At 39.4% G+C, this 15,903-nt stretch overlaps 2 protein-coding genes across 2 annotated transcripts in view; one reads left to right on the forward strand and one right to left on the reverse strand.

Moving 5' to 3' along the window:
- Positions 1-65: 65 nt before the first annotated feature.
- On the reverse strand, positions 66-8,766 carry ndufa8 (NADH:ubiquinone oxidoreductase subunit A8). Its single transcript, XM_005735322.2, has 4 exons — positions 8,542-8,766; positions 6,258-6,421; positions 1,470-1,635; positions 66-502 (listed from the first exon to the last, which is right to left on the reverse strand). Exons 1-4 carry the CDS (start codon positions 8,590-8,592, stop codon positions 365-367), a joined length of 519 nt encoding a protein of 172 aa, XP_005735379.1. The 5' UTR covers positions 8,593-8,766; the 3' UTR covers positions 66-364.
- A 138-nt stretch (positions 8,767-8,904) lies between these two features.
- morn5 (MORN repeat containing 5) overlaps positions 8,905-15,903 on the forward strand; it is a 15,637-nt gene continuing 8,638 nt past the window's right edge. The window contains exons 1-4 of the mRNA XM_005735325.2: positions 8,905-9,087; positions 9,204-9,351; positions 12,749-12,860; positions 13,173-13,304. Coding sequence (XP_005735382.1) covers positions 9,041-9,087; positions 9,204-9,351; positions 12,749-12,860; positions 13,173-13,304 — 439 coding nt within the window. The 5' untranslated portion in view covers positions 8,905-9,040. The remainder of the gene's footprint in view (positions 9,088-9,203; positions 9,352-12,748; positions 12,861-13,172; positions 13,305-15,903) is intronic.

Raw genomic sequence — 15,903 nt, forward strand, 5'->3', positions numbered from 1 at the left:
CTGAGCATTGAAATAAATTTAAAATAAAAACAGAAAGCTCCTTTATAATTTATCTCTTTATTTTCGGACAACAATAATAACAGTATGTTGCTTTTGTTCACTTTTTTACATTTACAGAAGTGGTGGACTCATGGACTTTGTTCCTTAATCAAACTATTGGACAATGTTTGAGGTAAAGCTGCAAAAAAAGAAATGACTGTTCAGGCATGAACCCTGTCCAAATCCAGCATCCTTAATGCTCGTGTTTGCAGCTGAGAAATTCAAACCTTAGAACTATCTTAGAAGTATCAACAGTCACAAGAAGCCTAGCTGTTTTTGGACAGAGCCCACGGCTTTGGAGGGTGACTGATTTTCCAGAGCTGCCTCACCAGTTCCAGAAGAATAACCTGCTGCCATGTTTGGCAGGCTCCAGTTTGCCCTCGATGGTTTGGTTGGGCTCTGGACGAGGTCTAGAGTGGTAGGGGTTCTCTGGCAGGGGCCGCGAGGTTGCCACTTTGGTGACCTAAGGAAGAAAAGCAACACACAAACCATAAATTCTCAGACATACACAGTATAAACACACTGAAGACTCACTCAAATATTAATTGACACACTGATGTCAAACATGGCAGTTATTAGGAAACAATATAGCACATGCTCCATGCCAATCTCTGACAAGAGATTATGCTTAAACCGCATAATAGGTCCATGCTAAAATGAAACCATACAAAAGTTGTCAACAGCTGAAGCCCTGAACATTTCCTTAGCCTTTCACTGGGCCTTCCATCTCATCCCTTGTCATGATTTATATCCCTGCACCTCTTTGTTTCCCCCAAAATCATCCAGACTCTCCCCTGCTTTGTCCCACCTTCACACCATTTGCCTCCTAACCTTTCTTACAAAAACAGTTTGCTAATTTAAGTTCCAAAATGAGTAACAAAAATGGAATCTGTTTTAAATATATAAGCAGCCAGAAACTTGGTCCAGATGCACATTAAACAAGAACATTTTTCACAGTTTTACAAAGTCACATTTTTGTTCTTTTCTTTGCCGGCTCACATGTTTGAGTCGGTGCACAATATCTCTGTCTAACAAATGAAAGACAGCCAGAAAGTTGATTACAACCATTCAAACGCTCCCAGGTTTTTGGGTTGTTGTTTTTTTTTTTTTTTTTTGCAGAAGTCCTTTTAAAAGACTACATAAATAAATGTGTAATAATCTATTGTTGGCATCGCTTTTTGGCTCCGTTTTGATTGCTGATACCTAAATTAGTGATTGCCAGTGTTATACAAGCCCCTTAAAAATGCTGGTTTTATGGAAAGAGAAAAAAACAAAGCAGCATAAAACTATTTGCCTGCTCAGAACTGTAGCTGAATGAGACTGCATAAGATGCAATCATACATACCCCACAATCAACATGAATAGAGCCCATCAACCGAGCTACAGTACTCACACTGCAAATGCACAAGTTAATCCCTCACCAGTCTCACCTTAGACAGATCTCCCAAGTCAGGTCTCTCCCATCCCAGTTTCTCAAGGACGCAGCTGTCGAAAGCGTGCTGCTGTTTACGGCAGTGACGGAGTTCTGCCAAGTTTGAGTAATCCAGGCAGGTCCAGTACTCCGTGAAGGACTCGGCACAGTTCCCCTTGATTTGCCTAAAAGGCACAGTGCAGACAGACACACATCATAACATGCAGAAGCAGGATTAATCTTCATACAGACTGAATCTGCAACGCATGAAGTGGAAATCTTTCTCTTAAAATATAATTCATTTTTATCCATCATCCATTATTTAAACATTAAAACCACAAAGATGAAATTCATAATATTGACTGTATTGTTTAAATGCGGTGTTCTCTGGGAAATGATCCCAGCATTCATGTGACTAGCACTTTGACGCACACCACCCATGCACCACCCATGTCGCAGACAGACACCAACACACCCACTGCTAACACCTTCACCCTCCAAAAAGTGAAAGCACTCCCCGACAGCAGTGGCCTCCACCCTGCGGAAATGTGCCCTGTCAGAGTGCAAAAGTGGCCTAAGTCACTGGGCCTGACCTCCAGAGTTCCTAGATCCCAATCTGGGAAGTTTGGAGGAAGCAAACTAAGTCAGATGCACAGAGGCTCCTCTCCACATCCTACAGGACACCATCCAGAGATCGCATCAATCCAGCGACCACTGAGAGATGTTTTGGTGGGTGATAAGGGGTACCTACACAATATTAGGCAGGTAATTTTGATGTTTTGATGCCTAGTTGTATGATACTGGTGCTTGACACCAGTCAGCTGACACCAATCAGCACCAGTATCCCACCAGTCAGTGGGATTTTCAAAAGAATGCATATCATAGGAGTCAATAATTCAAGAATGTAAAGGACAGAGCTGCTCAAATTTAAGAAACCAAATGTATTTAAGAACTTATATCAGCGTATGGTTACTCTGCTTGTGAGCAGTCACTTGTTGATTGAATCTGATTGCTATGGGCTGGTTTTCTATAACAAGAACACCTAAAGGTGGCTGGCAGTTGCCAGAAACACCAGAGAATCAAAACAGGCCCCTGGTGCAATTACAACTTTTCTCAAATCTATCTTCATTATCATAATTGCAGGTTTTTCTCTCACAAAAGCACCTCAGTTACTGCACAGGCGTCACAACATAACCAAAGCTCAGAATAAAACTTTTCAGTAAACACAGACACTGCACTTAAAAGTGAAAAAGGCCAGACCACAAAGTTTTATGGACACAATACGCTTCATGGGTAATTTTCTTATTCATGTTCTAAATCGGCCACTTTTTCTACTAAAGAGAGGGAAAATTACTGGAGTGTTTTCTACATCACACTTAATGAGCTCAAGTTGATGATTTATTCTTATGTTTTTGGATAATTTAGAGAAGAGGCTGAGTAACTCAGAACAGAGAAATGACAATCTGGAACTGATTTTTATAAAGTCAAAATCAATATACTGATCAATAAGTAAAGAGAACATGATAAATAAAAAGCTTTGTGGAAACAAATAGTGACTCAACAGGACAAATGATGCAAAAGTGCAAGCGGCTGTGTGATTATCACACATTACACAATGGAAAATAACTCTTCAACGTATGCGGCAACAACCCTAAAGTTGAAGTAACTGAAATTTTGATGAAATATCTATTGAGGCTCATACTGATCTCATTAAAAAAATGTCACTGCATAAATCAACCAGCAAAATGCAACAAGATTTAAAGGTTTCTTCCCATAACTTGAGTGCTCAACTTGTGCACTCATCCTCCCCCATCTTACATTAGGATGTACTTTGGATAATTGTCACACTGAACCACCAACCTTCTGATCAGTAGATGACCCGCTCTAGTTCCTGAGCCTGGGTGATGTCATGATCGAGATGCTGAATCACCCAGTAATGTTTCACATACTTTAAATTAGCCATTGGCGATCGTGGCTCAAGAGTTGGGAGTTCGCCTTGTAATCGGAAGGTTGCCGGTTCGAGCCCCGGCTTGGACAGTCTCGGTCGTTGTGTCCTTGGGCAAGACACTTCACCCGTTGCCTACTGGTGGTGGTCAGAGGGGTCCAGTGGCGCCAGTGTCCGGCAGCCTCGCCTCTGTCAGTGCGCCCCAGGGTGGCTGTGGCTACATTGTAGCTTGCCATTGTGTGAATGTGTGTGTGAATGGGTGGATGACTGGATATGTAAAGCGCTTTGGGGTCCTTAGGGACTAGTAAAGCGCTATATAAATACAGGCCATTTACCATTGCAAACATTTTAGGCAAAACTGATTTCACAACAGCACACAGTCTCAAACCAAATGGTAGCATGAATTTCAGGATGACATACTTTGGATTTTGTCATTACAATCTTTTTAATTAATTAATGAATTTGTTTAACTGATCTCATGCTGCTCTTTTAGCTGCTTTAATACACTGGCAGCATCTCCTCCCTTTGTGTCTGGAAAACACAAATACATTGTTTGCATATTGATCTTTGTAAATCACTTATCGTCACTTGGTCCTTGGATAACACCCATATAAATTTTTATGTGATATAAAAAATGTCATATCACTATATCATTGCTATAGTAACGCCATAAATTTATGTTCCCTAGTGCACAACAACAGGATCAGCACGGCCGTGTCTGAAAGCCAAGCATCAGTCTCCCATGATGAGTACCTAAAAGGTACCTCAACAAACTCCAACAGTTCTTTCCTGTTCCTGCTAAAGGTGGAAACTAACGCATTTCGCCAATTGTGGCAGAAGCACATTGTCAAGTACAACCGTGCTACAAAGGAGGAGATACAAGCAGCTGATGAGGTGTGACTTAAATGTAAACAAATGACTCCACCGAGTGTTGCTGGAACACTCACTAGTTACACTCCATATGGCAGAAAGAGCAAACAGAGGCTGGAGATTACTGATGTGGTTACATAATGGAAAAACAAGCAGCTGTCTAAAAGCTCGATCCAAAGTTCAGAATTTAAAGTTGAAAATATGTTTCTGGTATAGTTTTATTTAAGGGACATGGCTTACTTATAAATTCTCAGCATCAATAAAATGATGGGTACTTCATCATTGATGGGTTCCTTGGGTACTTTTCCATTAGGAAAAAGTACCCAAGGAAAACTTGAAACTGTTTTTAGGGCTTTCCATTAGGTCAGCGGTCCCCAACCCCCGGGCCACGGACTGGGTTGTTTGGTACCAGGCTGCGAGAGTTGAGGCTCGGGTGTGAAATTTATGGTTTTCAGGGATTTTATTGTTAGCTTGGTTTCCCTGGGTCTTTTCCCGTGTTGTAGTTGTGTGTCTTGTTTTGAAAGATATATTTACCCGTTACCATAGCGACCAGAGAGCATAAAGGGGCAGAGAGCAGGATGTTACTCTCAATGTTGTTGGTGCATTTCAAGAGGACGCTGCTAATAAAGTTACACAATTACACAGTGAATTCGCTTATTATTAATAAATTTACAAAATACCACAGTTTTTGTCTTGGTCGTATCATTTTATTTTGTTGTATTCATCCGCGACACCTTAAAGGCCGGTCCGTGAAAATATTGTCTTACATTAAACCGGTCCATGGTGCAAAAAAGGTTGGGGACCGCTGTATTAGGTGATAGTACCAGGTACATGGTACTTTTTTAGTACCTACTCAATCGAGGTTCAAAGCAATCAGAAAATGTGACGTTGTCAGACTGCATGTCACCGATTGGCTAGTCAGTAGCATCACTTGATAAATAATGAGAGTGTCTCCTTCAAAAAAATCAAAACCACCATTTTTGCAAACCAGCAACAAGGGAACTAACACTGACTAACACTAACAGAGCTAACACTGTGGTCCCCGATTCTGACAAAAAGCCACTGACTGCACTGCAGGTATAACATCACCTCAATGTTGTAGCATTCATGTTGCATACAAATGATGTCACGGGACGTTGAGCCGTGTTAATATAACAACCCCACGTACACATTAGGTAGTACTCGACTGTAATGGAAAATGACTTGAGCCAAGTAGTATCGCCTCTTGTCGCATTGAGAAGACTAGGTAATAATGGAAAAAATGCTTACTTCTCTAGAATCTAGTTGCTCTTCTCCATCCTTGATGTTACATGGAAACCTGATTATCACCACCTTTTTCTTCCCTTGCACTACTTTTAAGTCACATATTCAACTTTACCATGACGTTTACTCAGTTATGTTAATAATTTATTTTAACCAAAAGTCAAAAGATTGAAAACCTTATTAGCAGTAGAAGACACAGAATATGAAACTTCCCAACTCTGCAGTCTTCAACAACTTTGAACTATGAAGGCACAACTGTCCAAGAGCAGCATTGGAAACCTCAGAACACATTCTCTTACCCACATGCCCATCACCAAGAAATGCAAAAGTATCTGACCAGAGTTTCACATGGACTCCCACAGTCTGCACTTTCAGCTGGCTCCAAAGTCAAGCCACATTTTCAATCACTCTCTGACCACAAGCACACTGTTCACTTTTGCAGATGACAACAATGCAGCAGCCCTCAGCTCTAAAAATATAATTACTCTGCCTAATCACCGGAGTATCGCCTTTCTGTCAAATATCATGACAACGTCAAGCCAAGGCATAAGGAAAAATGTTATTCTCGCAGAAATGACAAAGCTCATCCTTTCACCATTCAGACTGCTCAGACAATACGTCTAAGACCTCATCAATCCAGTCCTGTTTGTATATAGTCTCCTGCTTTCAGTGTTCACTTTCAGATATTGTGTCCATTCATACCAGAACTATATGGCACCAAACTACTACCTGAAGAAGTTGAGTGCACACTCATTGACCTTTCTCCCTTCCTCTAGGCACTTCCGGGGATCCTTCTCCTCCCAACGGCAGAGCATGAACTCTTTGTTGGGTTTGTCACATTGGGAGCCATAATGGTGGGCAGCAGCCTTCAGTACCGAAGAGGACACTTTTATCTGCACAGAAAGCAACACATGGAAGACAATTAGAATGAAAAAGGAACATAACTACAAGAGACACTAACAAATAACAATTATGCAATTGGTGTTTTCATGAGACACACTTTAGTTCACTTCAATTTTATGTATATAGCACCAACTCAACAAGAGTGTATATTAAGGAAGCACTTAGTACTAGTTTTATTTTGGTATATCAACAAGAAACATAAGACAGACCACAGTGAAGCCAAAGTTTATTTGCAATGTCTCTCTCTAGATGGGCTGTGTTTAAAAAAACACAAACAAAAGCCTGGATGCAGTTCCCAGTAGGAATTGTAAATGAACCTTGTATTGATCAGTTAATAAAGAAAAAACAGCATGATGTGACATAAAGAGATGTGTTGCTACTTTAATATTCCCATTACAACTGCCTTGTAGTGATCACTACTAATGTGATTTAATTTATAGCTGCTATATGCATTATTATCTCATGAAGAGCAGGCACGCTCAACATATTAAGAGCTTCTGCTGTGAAAACATGTCCTTGAGCATCTGAACTGTTGACTGTTTATTTTTGTCCAATAAGAAACACAACCTATACAATAAATAAATACATTATGAAGCAAAACTCTACACAGAAGTACAAATTCTAACATGAGAATGACCACTTTAGCCCACAAATTCTGGCTTTTTTAAAATCTGAATATTTTACTAGGACTGCCCCCATGGTAAAATTGCGGCCTGGTCAGTGTTATAATAAAACTTTAGCTATAGCCAACGCATGCATCTACTCGTTTTGCATTTCCATTTTATCAAAGGAAAACATTTGCTTATTTATTTCTGAACTTTTTTTAATCTCCTCGTCACCCTACACATGTAAACATTTAGCCAGCACAAAATTAATGTGAGAAAAACCAAAAAAAAAAAAAAAAACAGACATCAACCACTGTTTGCCATTGATGCCATTTGACACATTATGAAATGTAATGATTTGTTTTATTTTTGAAAAATAATGCAAATAATGTTTAAGGTGAAATCAAATGTTCACAAATGAAACAGGAGTGTAAACATTATTTGTGACAGTTTCAGGATTTAAATATACAAAAAGCTAAAGTAAAAGAAAAAACTGAGATTAAATAATAATATCTCTGTTGCTGGTGTTGAATTATGTAGTAAAAATGACATTATTAAACGCTTTTTACATTTAAATGATTTATATTATCTACAACAATATTTCTGAGGGCTACATAAGTTAATGATATAGCTGTTTTCTTTGTGTCTTCTCTTTTGGAGGGTAAGGCAGCTTTAACAATATGAATGCAGGTCAGATATATACAAGCATTGCTTCTATCTGACCCTGTTCAGCCACTACTTCTAATATAAGTGAATTTACTATCTGTATCAAATATCAATATCAAAATCTTTCAACAAGGTAAACATGTTGGTGCATTTCTACAACATATAAATATATCTGTGTATATATACTATATTCTTCTCTTCATGTTCTCTTTAAAATATCTGCAGGGGTCTTGCCAGGTATTTAACAAAAGTCATACTGTACTTAAAGAAAGTTTGTCTCACAAGCTGAAAGAGTATGCTTTAGCAAAAGCTTGATCAAGTGCTAGGATGTTAGGACAGATCTAATTTAATGGTGCAGGCTCGTTTATTATATCCTCGGTGCTATTATTGTTGGACAGGCACAGGCTGCTGCTGCTGACAGCTATCACCTGACTTCCAAAGACAAGTTCAATATGTCAAATAGCACTGCTACAACAGACTGGTATAAGAACCGAATGGAATCGAAAGCTCCTTTCACCCTGACAGCTATAACCAAATGTACATTCTGAATGCACATTTGCTACACTTAAAAGACTCAAGACGTTAACGCCATATATTGTTGTCAAAAATAGTTATCATAAAGGCACCCGAAATATTTAACACCTTCCTGTGCTATAGTAAATATTCACTCACGTGTGTATAGCATTCATCAATATAATATAACTATCTTAGCAAGTAAAGCTAGTGGCTTAAAGTTTACAGCTTTTCAGATGAACCGTGCAGCAGCTATCCCTTCAGCTAGCTACTTAGCTGGCTTGTCCCGTCTTCTTCATTCATGCTAAACAATAATGGCCGCTCACCTCGTCCACCTTCATCTCCTGCAGGGTGGGGACTTCCAGCTTTGTGGGCATGACTGTGTAGATGTGCAGTTAAAGAAATCAAGAAGCTCAAATACCGCTGGTGAAAAACATTCAAGGTCCTCGTCAGACGTGAGAGCGACGAGGCCGTAAAGAAGGTCAGTTAACTTCCCCTGCTACTGTCAGCTAGTGGCCGCGCTCTGATGACGCAATTCACAGAGCGACGCGGAGTCGCATGCGCACTGTCAAAAGACTTTTAAGAAAATAAAATTGGATTGACATTTATCATATTTTATTTAAAAATGAATAAATCCAACAAACTATGAAAAAACATTTTTTTTAAGATGAGTAGAAACCAATAACTTGTTCAACAGTCGTATTGTTGCGTCATTGCCATGGTAACGGTATACCACTTCACTGCTGTTTTCAGTTTTTTTTAATTGTTTTTAGATCGACTTTGCATGCTTTTTCCACCCTACATAGAACCCAGGACATTGTGTTAATGGAGCATATCGGAAGCTGTTACAATGGGGCAACAAAATTTGGCAGGTAGTTTGGCCGTTGTTGTGAGCCACAGACACAGTGTTTGCATGTGTGCGTGTGTTTGTGTGTGCTCGTATACTCAAACACAGTTCATAAAACAGTGTGTTTTTTCTCTGCTTCAGGATGGAAGGTGAAGGAGAGTACACCTTCCCTACAAATACAAGATATGTGGGAGAGATGAAAGATGGAATGTTCCATGGCAAAGGAGTGCTGTACTTTCCAAATGGAAGTAAATATGAGAGCACCTGGGAAAACGGCATAGCCAAACAGGTGAACAGTTTTGTATGCGTGTCCATCCCTTCATGTCAGACTGTCTGCAGCCACATGCATAACTGTGTGTGTTTCACATTGGTTATAGCTGATATTATCTGATATTACATCTGGTCCCTTTTAGTAATCACTCACAGTTATTATCGTAGTAATTAGGTTTGCCTTTTTTCGGTAGGATCTTTAGCCTCTCCTGCTCTAAAGTAAACTTTCATGAACCTCACTGCAATAGCAATCACTACAATTATTATCATCACTGCTGTTGCGGTTCATTTGAAATGATAGTAGCTCTTACCCATGACAAACCTTGGCCCAGACAACCCAGCACCTGCTTTTAGTGCCAGTGAAAGACCTGCAACTTACCTCCATGCAGAACAAATCTAAACAATTCAATAAACCCAGAAGTTTCCTCCAATGTTTGCCTTTTCTATGCGATCCTTTTGTAATACCAATTAGCTTTTTTAAAAGAACTGGCAAATGTAATAAAAAAAAATAAAATAAAAATAAGAAGAGCACAGATTACAGGCGCTCAGGATCTTTATTCACAGCCTTAGTTAGAGTTGTGCAGGTGCTGAAACTGCTTCTGGCAGTGGAGAATGAGCAGGCCTGGAGGTTCCAAGGAGCAAAGGCATGAGGTTGGAGCCCAGAGAGGCTATATGTCAGAAATGTGGCTGGCTGGCACACAAAAAGAGCTCTAGAGCACAGAGAGTCATGGGAGCAAAAACTAAGCAAAGATTGTGAGTAAGCATGACACTCAGTCAGACAGTGGCTGCATGATTTGGTCTTAATACATAAGGAGCAGGCTTGAAAACCAGGGATCCAGGAGAAACCAGTGAGCAGCCATGCTCCTGGGAAGACCTTACAGCATTACGACCCATACATATGCTGTATAGTTAACAGCATTAATCGAAGCTGCTGCTCCTGGATCCCTATCAGCTCACTGACATGAGATAATGGTGCACTTCAATGGAGCAGATTTATTGGTTACACACCTAGTGCAGGTTTCAGAGATGTACTCTGAATATGACTTAGACTAAATGTCAAGGTCTTAGCTGTTTTTTGTTTTGGGGATATTGAATTCCTTGTGAATATATTTGAGTTTGGGCTTCTGTGGAGGTTTATTGTTATTTCAGGTGTTTCCCGTTATGATCTCTGTGTTGGATTTCTGGATTCCTGTTTTGATTTCTTTATTGTAGTAGATTGAGAGCTTTATCTTAGGTGACATTCCTGTTTGACTTTACAGTTATCCTTTTCGGATCCTTGTCCTTATTGGATACAAGTAACACGTTACTTGTATCCGATTACTTTTTTCAAGTAATGAGTAGAGTAAGGGATTACTATTGCAAAACAGTAATTAGATTACTGTTACTTTCCCATAAGCACGCTACGATACTGCGTTGCTAAACCGTGATTTTGTTTGTGAGAGTGTCTCATGACAATGTCTTACAAGTGTGCGACATCTGTGGCAGCAACAGACGTGTGTAGATCAACAATGGATACTATGGAGTGCAGGAGAGAGCACGACCATGTAGCGTTTAAAGCTTGGAAGTACTTAAATTACTTCAAGTTTTATTCTGTAAAAAGTGACAAAAACATAAACTCCACTGTAAACTCTGCATAGGAGGAAAACTTCTTTCTACAGCAAAAAATTAAACTTCAAATCTGAGCAATTATCTAGGACACTGCCATGAATGTGAAATTCACAGAGAAAGCCCCGGATCCCCCCGCTGACATGACAGTTGCGGCACCTGGCAAACCCCTGACAGCCCCATTTCTGCTAAAAAAGTGAAAATAGATTTAAGAACGACAGGACTTAGTGCTGCTGGATCTTTGATTTTATTAATTTTTTGCTGTTTTACTTGCATCTATTTGAAAGAGTGAGTGTAAACACAAAATTATTTTATATGCTGGAATATGCAGAAAATAGGTTTTGTTACGACCCCTTCTGCTAGGCGACAGGGGCAGTCTCACTTCCTCCAAGGCCCAGGGCCGTAACAGTTTAAATGTTAAACAAATTTCTTCAAAGTCAAAGACTGTTGCATATAATTTATTTTTTGCAAGATGCGATGTGCATAAAGTTAAAAGATTTAAAACTAATAAAACAAGTTTTAAAAAGAGTATTTTTTATTTGATTACAGGTCTATTGCTTTATTATGTATTCAGGTTGTGTGTCATGTTTTTTAAAAGTAACTAATAAAGTAACTAATTACTTTTGAAAAGAGGAAATCAGTAAAGGAACGGGATTACTTTCTTGGAGAAGTAATCAGTAATTAGTAACTAATTACTATTTTCAAGTAACTTGACCAACACTGCTTATGAATGGCTTAAAATATTTTTTCAAGTGGCTCAAAAAGCTTCAGTCGAGTCATGCAGAATGTAAACAACTAAATAAATAACTATACATAATAAATGCCAGGGAAGTCTGTTTATGTTATGTGTGTCTGAAAGGAAAAAAAAATATCCGCTGATATGTTGCAATACCAGATTTGTAAATAGCCAAATATCAGTATTAATATTGGTCTTGAAAATATCACTATAACAGTTGAACTCTAGTTAAACTCTAATTAAAACTATCCAGAGTATCTAACTCTACTTATGCACTGAAAGAAAATGTGTGTATTTTTTGAAAGATTTTGACAGTTATAAGGATATTTTTATTGGGAAAAATTAGGAAAGCATGGAAGAACAATGAAAAAATATAGATATATAGCTAAAAATGACTGGAAAGTGTAATGCTGTAAAAAACAAACTAAAAAAAACAGGCGGCCGTCTGCCGCCATCTGCTGTGACTGGTTGGGGGGGGGGAATGAGGGAGAAAAGAGGCAGAACAACAAACAGCGTCTTTCTTGTATCATCCCTTGAGGATAAATAAAGTTCACCCCAAATACCAAAAGGCATATTTTTCCACTTTCTCCTTGAGATATGTATCTGTGCAGACAGCTTTGGTTTTATCTGCTGAGGTTTGGAGATATTCATCACTGAGAGCTCTGCGTCAATCGAAAGACAATGGAGGGAAATTTAAATTCTTCTGGGTTCTCAGAGAACTCAAAACTGACATTTGAAAACCGCAGCTTCAACTTATCTTTCCAGAAACCATGCCTGGGGTATGCAGAATAACCCAGACCCAGACCTTACATGCAGCAAAGTTTGCTGGAATATTCCGTACGATAACTGTCATCAGTGAGATCTGTGCATTATCTTGGGTTTTTCACTGATTTGAGGAGCACACGTTACATTTCTTTCACTAACAGTGCACTGGGATTGGGGAGGATACAGATATTACAGCTTTGGTAAAGAAAACCCTCACTTTCCACTTGTAAGATATCACTGATAGGTGGTTTTTATTAAGCAGACTTAATTATAAGGATACTTCACAGGTCTGTGTGTGCTTCCACACCAGGGGACATTTACCTTTGCAGACGGACTGCAGTACCAGGAGAAGGACTGGAGCTACTGCGATGGTTATGACAGACGCTTCTACACGGAGAGGTGCAATGGCCTCAGACCTGCAGGTTGGATCTTATTTTCTAGACCACTCCTAAACAAACACACAAGGAATGATGAGCATATAGTGTACAAGCCAAGTCTCTGTATTGTTTGGCTGAAAGCTTCCTCTCAGTGCTGGATAATTTGTAAACTATGAGTTTTATCTGAACAGCTCTTTCTATTTCGGTCCCTGTTTTTACCTAGCAAAGTTATGCAGGCAGTTCTGTCATCCTGCTTCATGAGCCAGAGTCTGTGTTCATCACTGGCCTGACAAATAGATGGTTTTACCTCTAAGTCATTCCTCAGTCAAATCATAATAATTCCATCTATTCATACAGGAAAATCTCAGATAACAGATTTGCATCCTCCACGAGCCATTCCTGATGGATGTTATGACTGTGGAGATGGTTTCTATAACCCCAGCACCAGAGTGGTCACAGCCTACACCGGCAGGTTTCTCAGGAGCGCAGGTGAGAGCAAAGCTCGCTAACCATTAGGAGAGGTGTGCTCATTCATATTAATTTTTTGTTATATACTAGTGGATACTTTGTAGCTTGTACCCCTGATCCACACAAGAAGCAGAATTATCTGTATTTTCACAACAAAATCCTCCTCTTTCACTGCTTACCCCGCTGCGGTTTTGTGCACATTTTTCCACTTGTTTTGTTGCCAAACTGGCTCTGTCCACTGCTGAGCAATATCCAGGCACCGTGGCCTGTTGCGCCAAGGTAAATTAGAAAGATTAAAGGCAAGCTCAAACACAAAATTTCCATTTCAAATTATGTACACAAAGTGTTACGTCCAGTAAAGCACCTGTCAGTGATGGATTGCTTTATGTTAAAATATATTTATTCAGTAACCTAATAAAGTATGTCCATTTGTTTCTACGACTGACCATAGCTAGAAACAATATTAATTCCAGTAATCATGTAATTAATTTAACCTTAGCTTCAAATTTACCGCATGTGTATGTACAGCAAATATAAGTTTTGCACCTATGTTTAAACTAATGCTTGGATCATAGAAGAAAGCAAATATTTCCTCACAATATGGTTCTGTGTGACTGAGAACACACGTTGCTGAATTTAAACAGGAGGGAATCAAGTAAAAAGCAAGGCTGAGAGGTTAAATGATTGATTGATTGATTGATTTGGCGTGAGGTACACAGGTGAGGAGTCTCTGGTGATCGGGTTTTACTGTAACATAATATTTAAGAGGCTACTGATGGAATGAGCTGTGCACAAATATTCCCTGATGGAGGGAGCGGTGGAGCAGGGCTGAAGAGTGATGCTAAAGAATCTGGACGGATGTGATGAACTTAGTTGGAAGGACAACAACCGTGAACACTGGCGGTGATGTAAAGCGCGAGGCGAAGAAAAGGGTTGCACTAATCGGATGCTGAAATGACCGCTGACAGGAGCAGAAGACTGTTTCAAGACTATCGCGGTGCATCCAGATGGGAGGTGGGCAATTGTGTGAAAAATATCATATGACACCAGTTGAATTTCACAAACAAGACTTTTCTGATACTACTGCACAAGCTTGATTGATTAAAAAAAAAGTAAAAAGTAGGGTATGGGGTGTAGGTGAATTTTTTCACTTTTGAAATGGGCTGTTCTAGACGTTCGAGAGCTGCTGATGAGACATGGTGAGAGAGAGAATGTAAATTGCATTAGTCTTTCTGATTGAACTTTTGCTAAACTTCATTAAACTCTATTGAAGCTACTTTTAAACATAGTAAATATTCAGTTCCTCTTTCAGAGTTTCATACGTTCTGTTCTGTGCATCTGCCTGCACAGTATGTCCGTCAGCGAGATTACACAAATAGTTCAGGCAAGCGAGACATGGTGGAAAGGTGGATCTGATCAAAGGAAAAATCCACGAGTGACTCACTTTAAAAACGTGAGTTATGGCAATGGCATCAGTGAAGGATTTGCTTTACTAGAGCGCTTTTAGGACCCTTTTTCTTTCATCATATTTAATAACTACAACTCTCAAAGTATACAGTGTGGCCATATGGAAAGGTCTTGATAAGACTGAACCCATGGAGTGACATTAATGGATTATCCTTGCATTATCTGATTGCAGATCACTGTTGCATTTCATCTGATAGGCAAGCCTCTATAGGCTACAGCAGTAAAAATTTTTTCTCTTTTGTTATTTGTCAAAAGTGGAAAATTGAAGACACATTTTTCCACTGAACGAGTGCCCAGACTGGAAGTCTTGATTCGAAGTGAACGCAGTCTGTCGGGTGTCCCAAATTCTGACATCCTCTGTTTGTCGTGTCTCCCTGCCATGATTTTTCATCACTAGAAAATGTAAGACGTATAGTCAGTGTCATGTTTCTAGGGCTGACAACATCAGGCTGTCGTCAGGTGGCTTCCCAGTCGATCCAACAATCTGATCTGGATAAATATCTCAGCTCCCACATAGATAGCTGTGCACTTTATTCAGGCCTTAGTAGGCCTCATGCCTGTAGGGTTTGCAGTCCTTTCTCTGAACATGTGCTCTGCAATGTATTGACAAACTCCTGCAAAACTCTTGTAACACTGGTTTTAATTGCCGTAAGCCTACAAGTCAGTGTTTTCTGACATTCTTTCATTGTTAAATAAAACAGAGTCCAGCTTCAATGTCTGGCTTTTTATCTAACCATTTTCAAATCTGCTTTATTTTGTGTTTGAATCTGATTGACTCTTTTTCCTCTTTAGGAATCACAAACAAGTCTTAAGAAATGATTCTTGGCACAAGTTACAAGGTGACTCACGAGCTCCCTGAGGTATTAATGTATTTCGGGGCAGGATATTTGTATTTAGATGAGCTACTTGTAACACAATGCAGATTACTTCCACCGGTACACAAACCTCATTTACATATGTGTAGAGAGAGAATCAAACAGATCCACATCCTTGCCAGATGTCATCGGTATGTGTAAGAAGACAAAAATTTGGTTCACGATCCTTTACTTAATGCGAGTTGTTCATCATCATTATAGTTCTGGTATTGATCTGCAGAGTGATGAAGAAAGGGAGATATGGGGGAAAAGAATAAGGGAGGATAAGAAGGAAAGAT

This window comes from Pundamilia nyererei, unplaced genomic scaffold (assembly GCF_000239375.1).
Source record: "Pundamilia nyererei isolate P.nyererei 1_Seehausen unplaced genomic scaffold, PunNye1.0 scaffold00063, whole genome shotgun sequence".
In the NCBI taxonomy this organism is placed as follows: Eukaryota; Metazoa; Chordata; class Actinopteri; order Cichliformes; family Cichlidae; genus Pundamilia; species Pundamilia nyererei.

What these genes read in the sequence shown, in the direction of transcription:
- ndufa8 (XM_005735322.2), bottom strand. Translation starts at nt 8,592, where the DNA reads ATGCCCACAAAGCTGGAAGTCCCCACCCTGCAGGAGATGAAGGTGGAC. An exon ending in TGTGCACTCAACTTCTTCAG is followed by an intron (nt 1,636 to 6,257) that starts GTAGTAGTTTGG and finishes TGTGCCTTTTAG; the next exon opens with GCAAATCAAGGGGAACTGTG. An exon ending in ACTTGGGAGATCTGTCTAAG is followed by an intron (nt 503 to 1,469) that starts GTGAGACTGGTG and finishes TTTCTTCCTTAG; the next exon opens with GTCACCAAAGTGGCAACCTC.